The sequence below is a fragment of the Peromyscus californicus genome, unplaced genomic scaffold (genome assembly GCF_007827085.1).
Source record: "Peromyscus californicus insignis strain IS unplaced genomic scaffold, ASM782708v3 Scaffold_23__1_contigs__length_62951481, whole genome shotgun sequence".
Lineage (NCBI taxonomy): Eukaryota > Metazoa > Chordata > Mammalia > Rodentia > Cricetidae > Peromyscus > Peromyscus californicus.
The window spans coordinates 60,671,651-60,691,407 of NW_026294534.1; the positions used below are offsets into that span (position 1 = coordinate 60,671,651).

Here is a 19,757-nt window from a genome sequence, read left to right on the forward strand (position 1 = left end):
AGGGATGTCTCAACAGGGTTTTTCTGTTCAGCTTCTCCTTGCTCTGTCCACTATGGGACTTCTCAGCAAGGATCTTCTGTTCACCTCCCCCTTGCTCTGTCCACTATGGGACTTCTCAGCAAGGATCTTCTTTCTGTTCACCTCCCCCTTGCTCTGTCCACTATGGGACTTCTCAGCACGGTTCTTCTCTGCGCCAGCGAATGAAGATCTTCAAACCCACAACTCTTTTGAGAAAGAGATTTATTTGGGAAGGAGGAGTCCAGAAGAGTGGTTGCCTCTACCAGGGTGGAGAAGAACGGCCCACAGTTGAGCAGGCAGGGTGGTTTATATAGGATCTCTAGGAGATGGAGTCAACCAGGGACTGGTCAGTTTTGTAGGCTAGGGACAGAGATGGCCCTCATCTGAGCCAAACTGTGTTTCTTTCACTGGCCTTTCTTAGCTTTTTGACACTAATTCTAAGGCCAGGGCATATTTCTTTCACTGACTCTGATTCTAGGGACCAAAAGTGTTTCTTTGGTAAAGGTTTCAGAGTCAGGGCATGTTTCCTGGGTTTGGGAATAAAGTGTTGCTTTCTTTGGCTCAGGTCCCAAACCCAGGCTGTGTTTCTTTCCCTGGTTCTGGGCTCCAGGGCCAGAGTGCTACTTTCCTGCTCTGTGATTGGTTGATTTCACAGGTCAGTTGGCCAGGGGCAGAGATGGCTCTGATCTCACTGAGTTTCTTTAGCCAGCCCTTTTTCCCTACAATAACCACCTCTTATAATCATGTCCAATAACTGTACCCATTCCAAATAAAACCCATACACAATACCTGCACCCATGTCCCCATCTGTGCCCACACCTACCAGCTATACCTGTAACCAGTAAAGATATCCATACCAACTACCTCTATCCATACATAATGCCACCACCCATACCAACCACCTCTATGCAATACCTGTACTTCTTCCCAATACTGTAACCATAGACAACTCCTAATCTATGCTTACTACCTGTGCCCATACCAAAACCACTACAGTTTTCTACCACCTGTATCCATTCCCACCAACTGTACACATATTCAATACCTGTAGCAATGCCCTACACCTGTACCCATACACAATACCTGTTTCCATGCCCCACCTGTACCCACACCTAATACCTGTGCTTGCACTCAATAACTGTACCCATTTCAAACTCCTGTATCCACAGCCAATATCTATTCATTTACACCACTTTTACCCATACCCCATCTTCTGTACCCTTACTCTAAGCCAGAAACTACACCCAATATCTGTATGCATACCCACCAACTGTATCCATACCTGGATACCCATTTGCAGTGCCTGTATCCCTACCCACCATGTGTAACAATTGCTACAGCCGGGACCCATACACAATAACTATACCCGTATACATTTCCTCTATGCATGCCTACTTCCTTTACCTATCCCCAACTCAGTACCTTTGTGCTGTGGGATGGTCTGTATGTCAAGTGTGTTGCTGATTGGTCAATAAATAAATCACTGATTGGCCAGTGGCCAGGCAGGAAGTATAGGCGGGACAAGGAGGAGAATAAAGCTGGGAAGTGGAAGGCTGAGTCAGAGTCACTGCCAGCCGCCACGATGACAAACAGCATGTGAAGATGCCGGTAAGCCACGAGCCATGTGGCAAGGTATAGATTAATGGAAATGGATTAATTTAAGCTGTAAGAACAGTTAGCAAGAAGCCTGCCATGGCCATACAGTTTGTAACCAATATAAGTCTCTGTGTTTACTTGGTCGGGTCTGAGCGGCTGTGGGACTGGCAGGTGAGAGAGATTTGCCCTGACCCTGGGCCAGGCAGGAAAACTCTAGCTACACCTTTGCTTAATACCTCTACTTGTATCCATCACCTCTACCCATACACAATACCTGTACCTCTTTCCCATATCTGTACCTGTACACAATTTCTGTACCTATGCACATTACCTGTAAGTATACCCAATATCTGTACCCATACCCACCAACTCTACCCATTCCCACCACCTGTACCCATACCCATATTTCTACTCTTACCCAATATCTCTACTTGTACTCAACGCCTGTATCCATACCCACTACTGTACCCAGACTCATACCAGTACCCATATGTCCATCCTGGAGGAAGTCTGCCTAAGACTTGGGAAGACAACAATTCACAAGTCTCAGGAAGTCCCTAAGGCTCACAGCACTCATGAGGCTTCTCCTTCTTCAAAGTTATATAAGCAATGAAGACTACTGAGAAGAGAAGACTTTTACCATCAATCTGTACCATGGAGCTGGGCAACAATGTGAGGAAACTGTTGCCCTTCACTGTTCTTACAGATGCTTATACAAATAGAGTAAGACACTCAAGGCTTGGCATCATGTGACAAAATCTTTCTGCAGAGAGTGAGTGGGACCTCTAAGGACCCACCATCACCCATTCCCAGTAAGTTCCAGTCAGTCCTGGCACTGTACCAAATCCTGCACCTGTACCATTATCCATACTCACACCATTACCCATACCACATCACTTATACTTAAGGTTTTTACTGGTACCAAGTCTCATACCTGTATTTGGTGGCACCTTTTCTTCAGGGGCATGAACATGTACCTGTACCCATACTCAATAACTGTATCCATCTCAAACACCTGTGTCAACAGCCAATCTCTATTCACTTATACCACCTGTGTCTGCTCCATTCAAATAGGTAACCAATGACAGACCAAATTTGACATCCCACCAAAGTTCAACTTGGTAAACCAGTGGCTTTGCAGGCATATTTACAGGACCTGAATGACTGAGTCAACCTTGCCACAAGTAAGCAGTCCCTGACCTGGGTAACAACTCTCACAAGCTGCTTCCCTGGTGCTCTCTATACCTGTCAGCAGGAAGAAAATGGGACACAGCCCATGTGTCACCCCTGAAGCCTGGGGACCCCCTAGACTTTTAGGATCCTCAACTCAGGCTAAACCAAAATCCTTGACATCAGTGCTGAAAATATTGAGATGGGGTTTCTCTGTGTAGCCTGGCTGTCCTGAAACTCCCTCTGTAGACCAGGCTGGCTTCCAACTCAAAGATCTGCTGCCTCTGCCTCTTGAGTGCTGGGATAAAAGGTGTGCACCACCGCCAAGCTAAGAGCTGAAGGTTTTGTTATTTTCAGATGGGCTCAGGCACGAGTTAAGTAAGAGGCAACTGTGTGTACCTTCAGCTTTTCTCTTCTTCAAGAGACAAGTAGCTGTCTTAACCTCAGCCACAGCTGTTCTCTTTGTGGCTCAAGAAACCAAGAAGCCTCCCTCATTCTCCTTTGAGAAGAGACTATGTGGGGACTTCGGTGAAGCCTTGGCTGAGGTCGTGATCTGAGAAGCTGCAACCAGGAGCCTACTCAAGCTCCATGAGGTTCGTGTGTGGCTCCACTGTGACTGGAGCTCTAAGACCCCACTGTCATCCATTCCCAGTAAGTGCCAGCGAGTCCTGAGCAGCTAAGGAGACACTAACAAGGGAGGATCATGAAGGTCCAGACATTCACTGACAGATCTCGTCACTTTTTATCAATTTTTTTCATCAAAACAGCAACAGTGAGTACAGTGACATGGATAGGAGGCGCTGCCCCATCTTACCCAGCTGTACCCACAGGCATTGTCCAGGAGCCATGCAGCCCCACAAGAACATCACACTTCTCTCCACCCCAGATAGCTTCATAAGGGCTGATTCACGATGCCTGGCCCAGCTGAAGCCCAATGGGGAACAGGACCACCTTTCTGCCTGTTGTTGAAGCTGGATCCCCAGTTTTGACAGGCTATGAGCCAGGGGTGTGGTCTGTGCATTTCTATCACCCACACCTGGCTGCTTATCTCCACCTCAGTATACTTTTTTTGTTTGTTTTTTGTTTTTTGAGACAGAGTTTCTCTGTGTAGCTTTGGAGTTTGTCTTGGAATTTGCTCTGTAGACCACCAGGCTTGCTGAGAACTCACAGAAGTCCACCTGCCTCTGCCTCCTAAGTGCTGGGATTAAAGGTGTGCACCACCACTGCCTGGCTCAGTATACTTCTTACGAAGGAGGAATGGGTAGCACATACTCCAGGGGATGTCTGCTCACCCCAGGTCAGCCTTAATCTTTTTTATCTGGACTACCTTTCATTTATTTTTCTGGTGAACTTTTGGTCAGGTTTTAAGCTTTCAAAAAGTGCCTTAGCGTGGTTGGTTGTACCCATAAGTGTTATGCCACTACCGTACCTGCTGACATTTCTGTTCATTTCTCCCTGGGAACTCTGGCCCTACAGAAATCTCACCTCACTTGTCTGCTTTGCCCTTCCCTCATCCCATTTTCATTCCCCTCAACTCAGGCATCCCTTGTCTGAAGGATCACCCGGTAGTTATATGACTCATTTTTCTCTGCTTCAGCCAGACTCAGACTGAGCTCACTTACATCCATGGACCATAGCATCAGTAGCCCTGGCCAAGGCAGGTCATTTCATGTTGTACTAAAAGGTCCTTCCCAGCTCAGGCGCTTCAGGCAGAACACCCCTGCCATGTTTCCTCTATGGCTGTTATTAAGTTTGCCTACTAAATTGGGGTCTTTCCCTTTTCTCTGAATTAAAGGTGGAACCCAGGGGCATCTTCTGTGACCTTTGTCTTGCTTGACTCTTCCTCTTCATCTGACTCTTCCTGTGGGTTCCATATTCTTGGACCAAAGAAGGCACTTTGGAGTGGATGTGACTTGTGCTCTCTGCCCCTTTGGGCCTCCCCCTCATTCTCTTTTACCCACATTGCCCACAAACTCAGAAGTAACAGAGAGGCTGCTGGCCACGGCTCTCTTTCCTGCTGTAGTCCCTCCTTACACAAGCAAGTCCCTTGGCCCCAACGGCACATCTTGTGACTGAGCAGAAAAGCATCCATCTTCATCACAAGCTGCCAGAGCTCATCACAAGCCCGCTGTCCACTTCAGAGGAGGAGGAGGGGTGGAGGAGGGTCAGGGGACCAGCACCTGAGATTTCAACTGCCCCTCCAAGGAAGCCATTTACTGTTGTGCCCTAATTACACGTTGTGAGTGTTACAGCTCTGGAGGGAAAGGTATCCTGATTTATCAGGAAGCCAGGCTGTACCTATTGCCACAATAGAACAGCTCTGGAGGCTGGATCCACAATAGGACAGCTCAGCCCTGGAGGGAGAGGTATCCTGACTTGTCAGGAAGTCGGATGATACCTGAAGCTGGGGTGCTGTGGAGGATGATCTCCCCGTGGGATCTAGCAATCCTGCTCCTCTCCTAGGAGAAAGCCATTACAACTGGGCTTTGCTCCCCCCGCCTCCTTAAGGGGGCTTCCCAGCAGAGCTCTGCTTCTTCTCCAGCTGGAGATGTTGTCTCTTCTGCTTCACTCTGTTAAAGGGGAAACCCCTGCAGAAATAGAGCAATCTCCTCTGGCTCCGCCTTGCTCAGCCCCCCCTCCCCAAGGAACATCCCACTCAGCAAGGTTTTTTCTGCTCAGTCCCCTAAGGGACGTCTCAGCAAGGTTCTTCTATTCTGCACCAGTGAATGAAGATCTTCATCCAAGACTCTTTTGAGAAAGAGATTTATTTGGGAAGGAGTCCGGGTGAGTGGCTGCCTCTGCCAGGGTGGGAAAGCACAGCCAACTGGACAGGCAGAGGGGCTTGTATAGGGCATCTTAAGGGTGGAATTTCTCCAGAGAGAAGATTTTCTGTTCAGGGATTGGTTGGTTTTCTGCTTAGTTGGTCAGGGGCTGATTTGGCTCTGGGTTCAGGGCCAAAGTGTGTTTCTTTCACTGGCCCTTTTTGGCCTTTTGGCTCTAATTTCAGGACCAGAGCATATTTTTTTCACTGGCTCTGATTCTATGACCAAATTGTGCTTCTTTGACTCTGGTTTCAGAGTCAGGGCATGTTTCTTAGGTTCTGGGTTCAAGACTAAAGTGTTTCTTTCACTGGCTCTGGGTTCAGGGCCAAGGCTGTCCTCTTCTCTACACACATGGCCTCAGTGTCTTGGAGGGGCTTGAAGTATGCAGGCTGGGAAGGCTAGTGGAAGAGTCTCCATCTATGCAGATGTGGGGAAGCCATCATCCATGGTGGGATAACTTCGCAGTGTGGCTGTGTTATGTCCCTGTCACCCCTCACCTGCGCTCTGTAGATAAGCCATCTGTGAACTCAACTGGTTCTCCAGGGGCAAACTTGGGTAGAATAGGGCTTGGGTTTGTTACCGGGACTTTAGGAGAAGGAAGGGAACAGACATTTTTTAAACCTCATCTCTCAGCAGTTATAACAGTGGGCATGCAGCTGCTGGCACAGTCAACCAACACCTCATCCATCTGAGCTGCTCTCAAGGGCTGTGATGAACCCCTAATCCCCAGCTGTTTTCCGGGTGTCCACAAAGTCACATGGCAGACACCTCTCACCCAGAAGGTCCTACACCTCAGACCACAAAGAAGAAGGCCTCCCCAGGGATAGCCTCTGGAGACGTCACATTCTTAAACACCTCTGTCTTTGTTGGAGGACACAGCATCTAAAGTGGCAGTTCTACGGAGTCCGTCTGACAGTCAAAATGAATTTACTCTGGGTTAACTCACAATAAGCATAAGGGAGTTGGTTGCAGGATCCAGGAGGGGTGGGGTGTGGTCCAATGTGGTTCTCTGGGGAACTCTGCCCTATCCACAGCACCAGCATCCAGCATCCAAGACCACGAGATAGCCAAGAGAGTGAGCATTTATGTATTCCAGGTCTTAAGGGATCCCCCCCCTCGGCCACGCCCAGGGAGGCAGGTACCTAGCAGTTACCTGCTGCCTACTAAGAGTGGTGCTTCAGGGTAAAGCACAGACAACCACCCCTGCGAGCACCCATTGAAGGGCGCACACACACACACACACACACACACACACACACACACACTCACTGTCTGATGACATGGGATGGAGTAACCCACTTTTCCCTGCAGATACTCTGCCCTGGGTGCAGGTCTCAACACTCACTTCAGGCTCTGTGGGGTTTCTCCTCCTGGACTCATCTTGCCCTTCTGTGGCCCCTATTGGGTGCCAATTATGATTTCTCTTGGAGAGGTGTGAACATCATCTGACCCCAGATAGGGAGCCAGGGACAAAACAAAATGATGATTCCACCCAAGTCAAACTCAGAGAACCCTTGAGTTCACAGGGGCTACTCCAGGAGTGCAGATGACAATGGGTTAGTTGCAGGGGCAGAAATGACTGGAAGGCAGATCAATGCCTTGGGTGACAGCTCATGAAAGCTGCAGCCCTGGAACTCACTGCTGCCCAGGCAGCCTGATGGATTGAAAAGCCACCCCCTACACAGTCTTTGCTAAATATGTAACTTTGGGGAAGAAGAAATTGTGTGAATCCTGTAAGCCTTAGGGACTTCCTGAGATTTGTGAGTTGCTTATTTCCTTAGCCTTCACCAGCCTCCCTCCAGAAGGGAATTTTTTTTGGGGGGGGGTTTTCGAGACAGGGTTTCTCTGTGTAGCTTTGTGCCTTTCCTGGAACTCACTCTGTAGCCCAGGCTGGCCTCAAACTCACAGAGATCCACCTGGCTCTGCCTCCCGAGTGCTGGGATTAAAGGCATGTGCCACCACTTCCTGGCCAGAATGGAAATATTTAACTAGAAAAATATTGCTACACAACACTGAACCAAAACAGTACCCACATCCAAACCTGTAATTATAGCAAATCTCATTCCCATACCCCAAATCAGACTCATACCAAGAGCCTCAAACCACATCCACACCAAACCCTACCCATACCATCTCTGTACCCACAGCAAACACACACACTAAAAACCACACCATGCCCTCACTCCCACTCCTCCAAAATTAGTATTCTTACCCAACCTCTACCCATAACAAACCCCATATCTACATATCCTGTGCCCGTCCATATCCTCATTCAAACCCATAACCATAGCCAGGCCAGTACCTGACCCAGAACACAAAACCACAGCAAAAGCTGGTTGGACATCTTACCGGCGTGTAGGTCAAGGGCCCTGGGACTCTCATGAGCAGTCTCCTTATCTCTCTCTCTCTCTCTCTCTCTCTCTCTCTCTCTCTCTCTCTCTCTCTCTTTTTACCCACTTCATCTCTTGGACAAGACACTTAGATTTCCCATTTCTGCTGGGCAGTGGTGGCACACACCTTTAATCCCAGCACTCAGAAGACAGAGGCAGGAGGATCTCTGTGAGTTCAAGGCCAGCCTGGTCTACAGAATGCTGCAGGTTGCAGGAATATATCATAAGAACTCAGCTGGTTATGGCAAAGTCACTACCTGGAGGGATCAGGGAATTCCTCCAGAGGAAGCCAAATCCCAAGGAGTTTTTGGTGTTACTTGGCTTGTTATATATCAGCTGTATTCTGTTATGAAAATCATGTGTGCCTTCATAGTTTTCCCAATTGACTTTTCCCTAAGAAGGGCTAGCAGTGTGGACTGATCACTCTCTGGACATACTCATTCAAGGTATTTGGAGAACAGCCTCGGGAAAGGCTTTCTCTGGAATCAGATATCTCCCTTAGCCACTTTCAAGGACTAGAGGAAACACCGCCCAGGTGGGCGCCCAACTTCCGAGGACTAACAATGATAACAGCCCATGTCTCCTGACTTAAGGTAAATTCCACAAGGAGACACCGCCTAGGAGAGGTGGATGTTAAGTAATAGCTTTACATAATTTAGCTCAGACCCTCCCTTTATATACCAGGACTTTCAGGGCACAGACGGAGAAGAGAAAAGAGAATGGAAGAACTAGATGGGTAAGAACTTGAAAGGAACAAACTGAGATGGGGAAGAACTAGACTGAAGGGCTAGAAGAGAGGACTAGAGGAACGAGATGGAAGATGAGGAAGAGCCAGATGGGGAAGTACAAGATGAGGAAGAGCCAGATGAAAGAGAAGGAGATGGGAGAGGAGCTGATAGGGGAAAGAACTAGATAGATGAGAACCTAGATGGGGCAGAACTAGATGAAGGAATTAAGATAGAACCTAGAGGGGACAGTAGATAAATATAGAGAGAAATCAGGCAAGAACGGAGCTAGACATGAGAGCAGAACAGAAGTTGTGTAGAGAGAGAACTATCACAGAATAATAAAGTGTATGAACTAAGGAGTTTGGTGTACATAGATTCATTTCTTTTCATCAAAGATTAATTATCAGCTGGTTGTAGATTCTTCGAGGACCCTGGGAGGGGACTATTGAGGGACTGGACTCCCATAGTCCCCGTTAACAGAGTGAGTTCCAGGACTACACAGAGAAACTCTATCTCCAAAAACCAAAAACCAAACCAAAGGGGGAAAAATCCCACTTCTAGCATCACATTAACTTTATTATTTTTATCTTTAAAACTCCAGTTGGCAGTGCATGGTGGCACACACCTGTCATCCCAGCACAGGAGACACTGAGCCAAGAAGAGTATTCAGTTCTAGTCCGAGAAATTTAACTCAGAGAACCTGAACCACTGGAAAATATCATCCTGAGTGAGGTAACCCCGACTCAGAAGGACAAACATGGTATGTACCCACTCATAAGTGGATACTAGAAGTAAAGCAAAGGATAACCAGACTGCTACTCACAGCTCCAGAGAAACTAGGAAACAAGGAGGACCCTAGGAAGGACACATGGATCACCCTGAGAAGTAGAAATAGATGAGATCTCCATGAGTAAAATGGGGATGAATGGGCAATGGAGGTTAGGGGATGGGGGATGAGAACATAAGGGAATGGGATGGTCGAGCTAGAATATGGATGGAGTGAGAGAGCAGAGAAAGAGATACCATGATAGAGGGAGACATCACGGGGATAGAGAGAAACCAGGTGCTAGGGAAGTTGCCAGGAATCCCCAGGGAGGACCCCAGCTTGGACTACTAGAAATAGTGGAGAGGGTGCCTGAATTGAACTGGCTTACCCCAGTGATCAGATCAGTGAATATCCTGACTGTCATCACAGAACTTTTCTCCAGTGACTGATGGAAGCAGATGCAGAGATCCACAGCCAAACACCAGGCCGAGCTCCAGGAATCAGGGAGAGAGAAGAGAGATTCTATGAGCAAGGGGCATCAGGATCACGATGGGGAAACCTGCAGAGAGGACCACACTAGTGGGGACTCATGACAGTTGGATCAACGGCTGTGGAGCCTGCATGGAACTGGGCTGGGCCCTCTGCATGGGGAGACAGTTGTGGAGCTTCATCTGCTTAGGGGGCCCCCTGGCGGTGGGATTAGAATCCATCCCTGGTGCATGATCCGGCTTTTTGGAGCCCACTACCTATGGTGGGACACCTCACGCGGCCTTGAGGCAGGGGGTGGAGCTTGGACTTGCCTCTACTGGATGTGCCTCCTCATGGGAGGCCTTGCCTTCTTGTGGGGTAGAGTGAGGGGTGGGTTGGGAGGGGGAGGCTGGGGGAGCGGTAGGAGGGAAGAGGGAGATCATTGGTGTGGAAAATGAATGGAAAATTTTTCTTAAAAAAAAAGAGGGCTAGGGGCATGGCTCAGGGGTGGAGCCCCTGCCTAGAATCCCCAGTGAGGGGCTGGGGGCGTGGCTCGGGGTGGAGCCCCTGCCTAGAATCCCCAGTGAGGGGCTGGGGGCGTGGTCAGGGTGGAGCCCCTGCCTAGAATCCCCCAGTGAGGGGCTGGGGGCGTGGCTCATTGTTTGGGATACTTTGTGTCCTTATGGCTCAACACAGAGATCTTGGTATGGGGGTTCAGGTGGCTCTGGGGACAGTGTTCCTTTCCCTCTCATTTGCCCCTCTGTCCCAACAGGACTCTGATCCTTCCTGTCCCAGTCTTCCCTTCCAGTCTGCCTGAGTTTCCCCAGGCTTCCCTCTCCTGCCTCATTGTTTAACTGCACTTAGGGACAGTCCCCAGTGGGTCACATCCTTTCTTGGGTGGAGTCACTCTGAACTCAGGTTTGCTCTGTTCAGGGATACAGATTCTGGTCATCTGGCACAAAGGCCCTACTAAAGCGTATCAGGGGGCTCTCCACCTGAGGTCGCTCTGAAGGTGGGCGCATCTGCTTGTCTTCCTGGATGACGGGAGCAAGAGCTGCAGCTTGAGGACATCCAGGGCCGAGTAGCCAGCAGGGGCTGGTGCATGACAGCATGACAGCATCCCCAGTTCTGGCTTTAGAGGGTGGTGGGTGTGTGTGTGTGTGTGTGTGTGTGTGTGTGTGTGTGTGTGTGTGTGGAGATGCACATGTGTGTTCATGACTGAGTGCATCCCTCTCAGTCCGAGGGTGAACTTTGTGATAATGCTGCTCCCTGTGGTGGGAGGGAAACAAGTGGGGAAACAGGAAGTACTTAGAACATTCACCAGGTTGTGGTGGCACACGCCATTAATCCCAGCACTCGGGAGGCAGAGGCAGCGGGATCTCTGAGTTCGAGGCTAGCCTGGTCTAAAGAGTTCTAGGACAGCTAGGTCTACTCAGAGAAACCTGTCTCACCAGGTCTGGTCGTCTCAGGAAAGCAAGTTTGGAGGAAGGGAGGAGGGAGGAGGGGCAAGAGAGAAAGACAGAGACAGGTTGGGCCAGAGACAATGCTTGAGCATCATCTCACTCCTCAAGATGCTGACGCAGGATCACGAGTTGGAGGCCACTTTGGATTGTCACTTTTTTTTTTATTGAGTTACAAGTTGCCATGTGCGGGGATTTGTGGCTCCAGCCCCTCGTTTCTTGGGGGCCCAGCTTCCAGTCCCAAGCAAAGGGGGGTGGTACGGCGGGTCTCCCCGGACAGGACGGGAGCCCCTCCCCAGAGCTCCCCTTGGGGCTTCCCGGTGCGAAGTGGAGCACAGCGGAGGGTAAGACCGAGTGGGGGTGGCAGCCCACCCGCTGCAGCATCGAGGACTTGGGGAGATAGGGAGGGGGCTCTGTACAAGGTCACGCCCTGTGGTCACGCGTGGAGAGGACGCGGTGACTGCACTGGGCACTGAGTCTCCAACACTGGCTGCGCCCGGCCCGCCCTGGGGCGTAGTCTATCCAGGCCCCGCCCACTGGCGTGAGGCCCCACCCATCCAGCCCATGCCCAATCTAAGGGAGCCTCAGCTACTCAAGATCCAGGAGGCCTGAGGCCGCTGGTCACTTCTCCTCCCCTGGAGCCGGCTCTGGCTGCGGCGGCTGTGGCTCGGGCTTTGGTTCGGCTTCGGGCTCCGGCTCCCACAGCAGGAACTCGTGCAGCAGCGTGTTGACCGTCTCAGGACACTCCAGCATCACCATGTGGCTGCCTTCCTCGATGAGCTTGAGAAAGGCCAGCAGTAGGATCTGCAGGCACACAGAGAAGTCCCTCCTGCTGTCTACCCTGAAGTCTCACCCTGCTGGAGCCTCACCAGGTATTCATTCACTCAGTCAACACCCATGAAGCGTCTGCAGTGTGCCCGGGGTAGGACTTCTCAACCTTAGCTCTGCTGACGCTTGGGGTTGGGTCGTAGTTGTGCGAACATCGCCTGCATTGTAGGGTGCTGTAAAGCATCCTTGGACCCCACCCACCCACCTGGGGATGCCAAGGAAACTCTACCCTCCTCCCCTGTCCACAAATGCTTTGTGATGTTTCCAAGAGTCTCCAGATCTGCCCTTGGTGAGGATCCTCCTCCATCCTCCCGCGTATCCATCCTGACCAGCCTCAGTCCTAAGAATCCCAGATCCTGTACTCCAATCTCTATCTCCACCTCCTCCCCGCCTTAGGGACCCGCTCCCTGGGTGAGGAGGGCAGCACTGTGAATGCCTCCTGGGAGCAGCCCTGTCATCTACATTCTCCTTCAGGCTCAGTCCAGAAGCAGGGTCCTCCTGTGACCATATCCACATAGGGGTCACACCCACTCCAAAACCATGCCCACCCAGGACCACGCTCATCCATTATCCATCCCCACCTAAAAACACACCTGTTTAGAGGCCACACCCATTAAAAACCACACCTTCCCAAAGGCCACAGCCCTCCAGATGTCTTAACCAATGGAAGCCACACCCCCTCATAAACCATACCCATGTCTAGGCCTGTACCCAGAGACCTCGCCCACCCAGAGTTGTCAAAAAGCCACACCCATCTGGGAAGTCCACATCCACTCTGATATGCCATTTTGGAAAGCCAGGTCCTAGCAGGATGCAAGTCTTGGGACCACACCCATGCCCTAAGCCACGCCCAGGCCACACCCCTGGATCCTGTACCTCAGCCATGCGTTGGTCCTCCTCCACCGGCACGAACTTGTCATGCATGCCGTGCACCAGCAGTACCGGCACCGTCAGTTCTGCATGGTAGACCTCGTCGCCCTCAGGCCAGTACTGGCCGCTCATCATGGCCCGTAGCACAAAGGAGGACACATTGAACGCGTTACCCTCCTTCAGCAGCTGCTTCTCTTTAGCCCCTTGGCGGGCAAAGCCGGCCCTGGGGGTGCAAAGACGTCCTTGGAGCCCGGCCATGGTGGGACCAATGCCCAGAGCCAGCCCTGCAGATCCCCAGAGTCAGCCCCTATAGATCAGGAACTCCTCCCCCTCCGGGACCCCAGGAGCAGGGCACTCACTTGAGGAAACTCCAGGCCAGGCAGGGCGACAGGCAGTGCAGGACGCACGTGGGCATGTTGAAGATGGAGCAGAGGCTGGGCTCCAGCGCCGTGGGGCCTCCACCGTTAATCATGATCACTTTGTGTACAAGATCTGGGTACTCGTGGGCCAGGAAGGTACAGAAGGAGACCCTGGGTGCAGGGTGGGGAGAACCCGAATCAGCAGGCACTAATAGTGAGGGTTTTTACTCCCGCCCCTTGATCACTAGTCAAGCTCACCTGGCCGACAGATGGGGTGCCCCTCCATGCCCAGGTATGCAGTGCTGGTGATGGGAGCCTGGGCCTTATGCATGCTGGGCATGTGCTCTGTCGGCTGAGCTACGGGCTTAGTCCTTTAGTTTTTGAGGCAAGCCCTCAGGAAGCCCCCACAGCCTCGACAGAGCCAGGGTTCATCTCCACCCTCCTGGTGCTGGGGCTGCCGCATGTACCCACTGTAAGTTTGGGGTATTTCTTGTTTGAGACAGGGTCTCACTATGTAGCTTTGGGTGGCTGTGTAGACCAGGCTGGCCTAGAACTCCCAGAGACGCTCCTGCCTCCCAGGCACGCTCCTGTATAACCTGATGTGGCTGCCTATGCTCAGTGGCCTTGCTGTCTCATTGCTCTGAAGTTTCCCCAGGTGGGAATGTGCCCCCTGGGGCGGGGGCTTGCTAAATGGCATGTGGCACCATTGTGTCCCCTTCCGAGAGAGTGACTAATGGCAGGCCACACCTTTCCAAGCCGTATCTAGGAGAGTGCCATTAGCCCTTCTGGCTGCAGCTGGATTCTGGAACGCCCTCATTGGTTCTCCAGCGCTTCTGCCGGATGGTCATGGGCAGATCGGAAGGCACTGATACCCTACAGCTCCTTGCAGGACGGAATCACTGGGCACCAAATAACTCTGCACCGCACACAGGTCTATGCCCCTCCCCGCAAACATCCTCACAGTATAGCCCAGGCTACCATGGAATTCACAGCAATCCTCCTGTCCCAGTCCTTGGAGCAAAGGGATTACAGGCCTTCTCCACCCTATGTGGCTTTTATTTTTGTTCTTGTTAAGACACCAAGGCTCTGTTGCCCAAGCTGACCTTGAACTCCCAAGGTCAAGGGCTTGCCCTGCTCACTCTCCATCACTGTGTCCAGCTAGCTAATAGCTTGAGGGCTCCAGATAGGAGGGAGAGAAGCAGGATTAGGCTGCACACACACATACACACACACACATACACACACACACACACACACACACACACACACACACACACCCCCTATGCAGTTACCCATATGTGTGGGCAATTACTACATGTTGGTAAAAAATAGACATTTTTGAGACCATGACAATGCCCCTGCCTCAGACTCCAAAGTGCTGAGATTACAGGCATGACCCATTATGCCCAGCCTTTAAAAATTAATTTTTAAGCTGGGCATGGTAGCACATGTCTTTAATCCCATCATCAGGGAGGCAGAGGCAGTTGGATCTATGTGAGCTTGAGGCCAGCCTGGTCTACACGGTGAGTTCCAGGACAGCCAGGGATATGAAGACAGATTCTGTCTCAAAAAAAAAAAAAAATCAATTTTTAAATGTTTAAGGATATAAAAATGTCTTATTTATTGACTTTTTTTTCTGAAGGTGCTAGGGATTGAACCCATGGCCTTGTGTACGCCAAGTAAGTATCTACCCCTAAGCCACTCCCAGCCTTGGCCCTGGTGAAGGGTACATTCGTATGAGTGTGACAGGGCCTCATGTGTATTAAAGTGGCCTCAGAGCTGTGTAGCTGACATGACATTCCGATTCTATCTCTACCTCCCAAGTGCTGGGATGGGAGATGAGGGCTGCCATACCTGGCTTTCGATGCTGTTTATTTATTTTTGAGACAAAGTCTCACACTGTAGCCCTGGCTGGTCTGGAAGTCATAGCAATCCTCCTGCCTTGATCTTGTCTTGGTCTTGGACGTTCTGGGGTGAGTATAATGCCCAATCTCTTTTTGGTTGTTTTTTTTTGTTGTTGTTGTTGTTGTTGTTTTCATTTTTCGAAACAGGGTTTTTCAGTATAGTCCTGGCTGACCTGGACCTTGCTCTGTAGACCAGGCTGGCCTTGAACTCACAGAGATCCACCTGCCTCAGCCTTCCAAGTGCTAAGATTGAAAGCATGTGCCACCACCACCCGGCTTTAACACAGGTTTTTGCTATGTAGGTGAAGCCCTGGGTTGGAAATAACTTTGTAGCCCAGACTGGCCTCAGATTTTTAGCCATCTTCCAGCATTAGCCTCCTGAGTATGGAGATGACACACATCTGCCACCACACCTGACCCGCCGGCAGATTCTAATGACAAACATTATTTGCTATGTCAGAGCTCTAGTGTCGAGCTACCCCAGCTTCCTGGGACCCTAGGCAGGGGCTCTACCCATGGTTCACGCCCCCAGCCCCTCACTGGGGATTCTAGGCAGGGGCTCCACCCCTGAGCCACGCCCCCAGCCCCTCACTGGGGGATTCTAGGCAGGGCTCCACCCCTGACCATGCCCCCAGCCCCTCACTGGGGATTCTAGGTGGGGCTCCACCCCTAAGCCACGCCCCCAGCCCCTCACTGGGGATTCTAGGCGGGGCTCTACCCCTGAGCCACGCCCCCAGCCCCTCACTGGGGAATCTAGGCGGGGCTCCACCCCTGAGCCATGCCCCCAGACCCTCACTGGGGGATTCTAGGCGGGGCTCCACCCCTGAGCCACGCCCCCAGACCCTCACTGGGGATTCTAGGCAGGGGCTCCACCCCTGAGCCACGCCCCCAGCCCCTCACTGGGGGATTCTAGGCGGGGCTCCACCCCTGAGCCACGCCCCCAGCCCCTCACTGGGGGATTATAGACAGGAGCTCCACTCCTGAGCCACGCCCCCAGCCCCTCACTGGGGATTCTAGGCGGGGCTCCACCCCTGACCACGCCCCCAGTCCCTCACTGGGGGATTCTAGGCGGGGCTCCACCCCTAAGCCACGCCCCCAGCCCCTCACTGGGGATTCTAGGCGGGGCTCCACCCTGAGCCACGCCCCCAGCCCCTCTCGAGGGATTCTAGGCAGGGGCTCCACCCCTGAGCCACACTCCAGCCCAATCACATTTTGCAAGGAGAAAAGTTGGTAGGGTGGCATAGAAGCCTTTCATTCTAATCCTTGGGATATAGAGGCAGGAGTATCAGGTTTTCAAGGTTAGCCTCAGCTACATAATGATTTTAAGGCTAGCCTGGACTACATGTGGCCCTTTCTCAACCTACCCACAGAGGGAAGCATTTTGTGAGAAGCCCACCCTGGGTCTTACCCATAAGAGTGGCCGATGAGCACGTTGCGCTTCTTGGCATAGCGCGTAAAGATGGCCCGCATGTCCTCCGCAAGTGCGTAAAAGGTGTAGGCAGCTGCCACCTGCGGGGCAGAACTGGCTCCGTGGCCCGCCAGGTCAGGTGCCACCACCTCATAGCCAAGTCGCACAAAGAAGTCCAGCTGCTCCTTCCAGATGGCGAGCGAGCCGCCCACACCGTGGATGAAGAACAGCACCACGTCAGCCTGCGCACCCTTGCAGCTGGTGATGCGCTGCTCGCAGTCGATGTGGATCGTCCTCTTGGGACGCCGGGGGCGTCGTCGCCGCCCACTGCCTGGGGTGGCCCGGGCATCGCCCCCTGCAGGCTCCGCCAGCTCCACCTCGAGCGCCGCGGGCGGGTCCCCAGAGCCACTGCGGCCTTGCAGGTCGGCGCGTGGTGCGCGGCCCAGGTTCTCCACCACCAGCCTCCCATTACGGTACACTGTGATGCGGCGCTGGCAGCGCACAAGGCCGGTCTTGACCCCAGGATCGTCTTCGGGAGGCGGCAGCGGTGGTGGCGTGGGGATCGGCGCGGGGCCAGCGTGCTTCACCCGCAGCACCCGGCCAGGCTTGACTTCCACAAACGTATAGCCGTCGCTGGACTCGACGCTCTCCAGCGGCCGCACAGCGTTCGGGGGCGTCCCCAGCAGGCAGCAGAAGAAACCATCTGTCACTCCGGTCAGCATGGTGTGTCCTGGAGCCGGAGAGAAAGAGACAGCGGCCAGCTCAGGGTCAGTGGCTCTGCTCATGCATCTGGTAAGCAGGACCTGGAAGCCACTCTCGGGGGTCCATTGATACTGGAGAGGGCATGGGGGGGGGGGCTTCCAGGAGAGGATGTTAAAGCAAACGCCCATTCCTGAGGACACCCTTGCCCCACCAGCTGGAGTTTATCCTAGGCTCATTCATTCATTCACAAATCCATACCTTTTTGTATGCAATCATTCATTCATGCATGCAAGCATGCATGCTTGCATTCATCTATTCACACATTTATTTATGCAAGTATGCATGCAAGCTGATTTGCTTGGTTGGTTTTGAGAAAGGAGCTCATGTAGCACAGGCTAGCTTGGAAATCCCTGTGCTGCCCAGACTGCCCTTGCTCTGGCTTTCACCTCTGGAGCTGTCGCAGGCTTGGCATGCAGGTGTGCTTTCTTTAGTGTCATATCTGAAATGTCTCTAAAGGCCAGGGGACCCTCACACTCTGTGCGATCCGCTCACCTCTACGTCCCCAGGCGCTGGGGTGACAGGCACGCATCAACACAACAGCCCTGGGTTTTGTCTGTTTTTGAAACAGGCCTCATTCTGCAGTCTTGGGCCAGACATTGGCCTCAAACTCTTGGCAATCCTCCTGCCTCTGCCTCTCCTAGTGCTGGCATAACTGGTGTGAACCTCATCACCACCACCCTTTTTACATAGGTTTCATTTTGTAGCCCAGGCTGGCCTTAACCTTGTGCCCCAGGCTCCTGGGTGCTAAGATGTCAGACCACCAAGCCTGGCTTCTGTCCTAAAGGGTCAAAATTCCCAGTTCATGCCTCTGGCTGCCAATCTGACCAGTCAAAGATGAGGCCCAGGACGTTGGCCACGGGAACTCAGGTTTTATCCAGTCCCAGGTCCAGGAGGGAGAGAGCTTGAACTAACAGTGCAAGAGCACGGTTGGAGGCGGCTGCCCTCAGCATCCTGGTACCCTGTGTTGAGGGGTGGCCACAACCTCTAGTGGCAGCCAGGAGGATGAAGGCAGGACCTGCCTAGGGGCCTCTGGGCCTCCATCCGGTTCCCTTGGCCACCCTCCCCCCCCGCGGTGTCCATGACAACCACAGGCTGTTACATAACTCCGGGGATACCGGCGCAGCGCACCCCCATTGTCTGAGGCATGGGGATGGGACCAGCTTCGTTCTTCCTGCACGGCCTAGGCACCGCTAGGGTGATGCTCATGAAATTCCCGGCTCGTGGTGGCCCTGGATGCACTTGAGGGAAAGCAGGCCGTGCACCCCACCTCTAGGGCCCTGGAACCCGGATTGCAGAGGCCTCTCTAAAGGACAGCGCCAGTCCTGCTTCCCAGAGCCCGACCCGTTCTCACCGGCGCTCATCATCCCCCCGGTGGGGTCAAGGCCATTGGGGTTCTGCAGCATCCTAGCAGCAGGAATGCGGAGCTTGGCGGATATCACACACACACACACACACACACACACACACACACACACACACACACACACACACACACACAGTAGAGGCCCAGCAGCCTGGTGGCTTCTTTCTAAAGGAAGATTCAGCTCACCTGAGGTCATCGAGGGGCCCGGGGCCCGAGGCAGGGCGCAGGGGTCCCGGGCGGAGAAGCCAGCGTCCACCTGCAGGTGCCGCTTACATGGTGGTGCGAGGTCGGCCGCATTAGAGCGGGCAGGCGCGGGCCCCAGGCGGTCAGCGCAGGGGCATCCCGCAGCCGCGCAGCAAAGCAGCCCTGTAAGTCCCACCCAGCGTGGGTAGGACCTCGAGCCGATAGGCGGGCATCTCGGCCTATTGTCGCCACGAGCCGACCTGGCCTAGATAACTGTCCAACCAGAGGCTGCGCTTCCAGGATTAGCGCGGGCTCTGCGAGAAGCAACCCCGCCCCTGTGAAGGGCTTGAGGACATGGGGGGGAGGGACGGGCCTGCACCAGGGATGAGAAGGGCTTGCCACCCGGGGGCAGCGAGTGGCATGGGGGGTCGGTGGAGGGGGGACATGCTCTGTCTAGGACAGGGTCTCCTCAGCCAGATTCCGCCTCCCGCGGGGCCGTGTGCCCCCTCTCTGCTGACCTTTCCGTTCTGCAAACAGACTCCCAAATCTCTGCACTTTCAGATCGGGAAACTGAGACTCAAAAAAGGTCATAGCTGGCATTTGAACAAGAGGCTGTGTCCGTCCGAGTCCTGGGAATGAAACAGAAGTGTTGGAGCTAGGGA

At 52.8% G+C, this 19,757-nt stretch overlaps 1 protein-coding gene across 1 annotated transcript; it reads right to left on the bottom strand.

Moving 5' to 3' along the window:
• Positions 1 to 11,561: 11,561 nt before the first annotated feature.
• Positions 11,562 to 19,303, bottom strand: Abhd8 (abhydrolase domain containing 8). Its single transcript, XM_052752523.1, has 5 exons — positions 19,099 to 19,303; positions 16,788 to 17,517; positions 13,476 to 13,646; positions 13,123 to 13,339; positions 11,562 to 12,222 (listed from the first exon to the last, which is right to left on the bottom strand). The coding sequence occupies exons 1-5, from the start codon at positions 19,106 to 19,108 to the stop codon at positions 12,040 to 12,042; spliced, it is 1,311 nt and encodes a 436-aa protein (XP_052608483.1). The 5' UTR covers positions 19,109 to 19,303; the 3' UTR covers positions 11,562 to 12,039.
• Positions 19,304 to 19,757: the final 454 nt, after the last annotated feature.

Bases quoted from the DNA above. Each gene is read 5' to 3' on its own strand.
- Abhd8 (XM_052752523.1), bottom strand. The intron at 13,647-16,787 runs GTAAGACCCAGG...CCCTGCACCCAG, and splicing joins CTCATCGGCCACTCTTATGG to GGTCTCCTTCTGTACCTTCC. The intron at 12,223-13,122 runs GTACAGGATCCA...GTGTGCCTGCAG, and splicing joins AGGACCAACGCATGGCTGAG to ATCCTACTGCTGGCCTTTCT.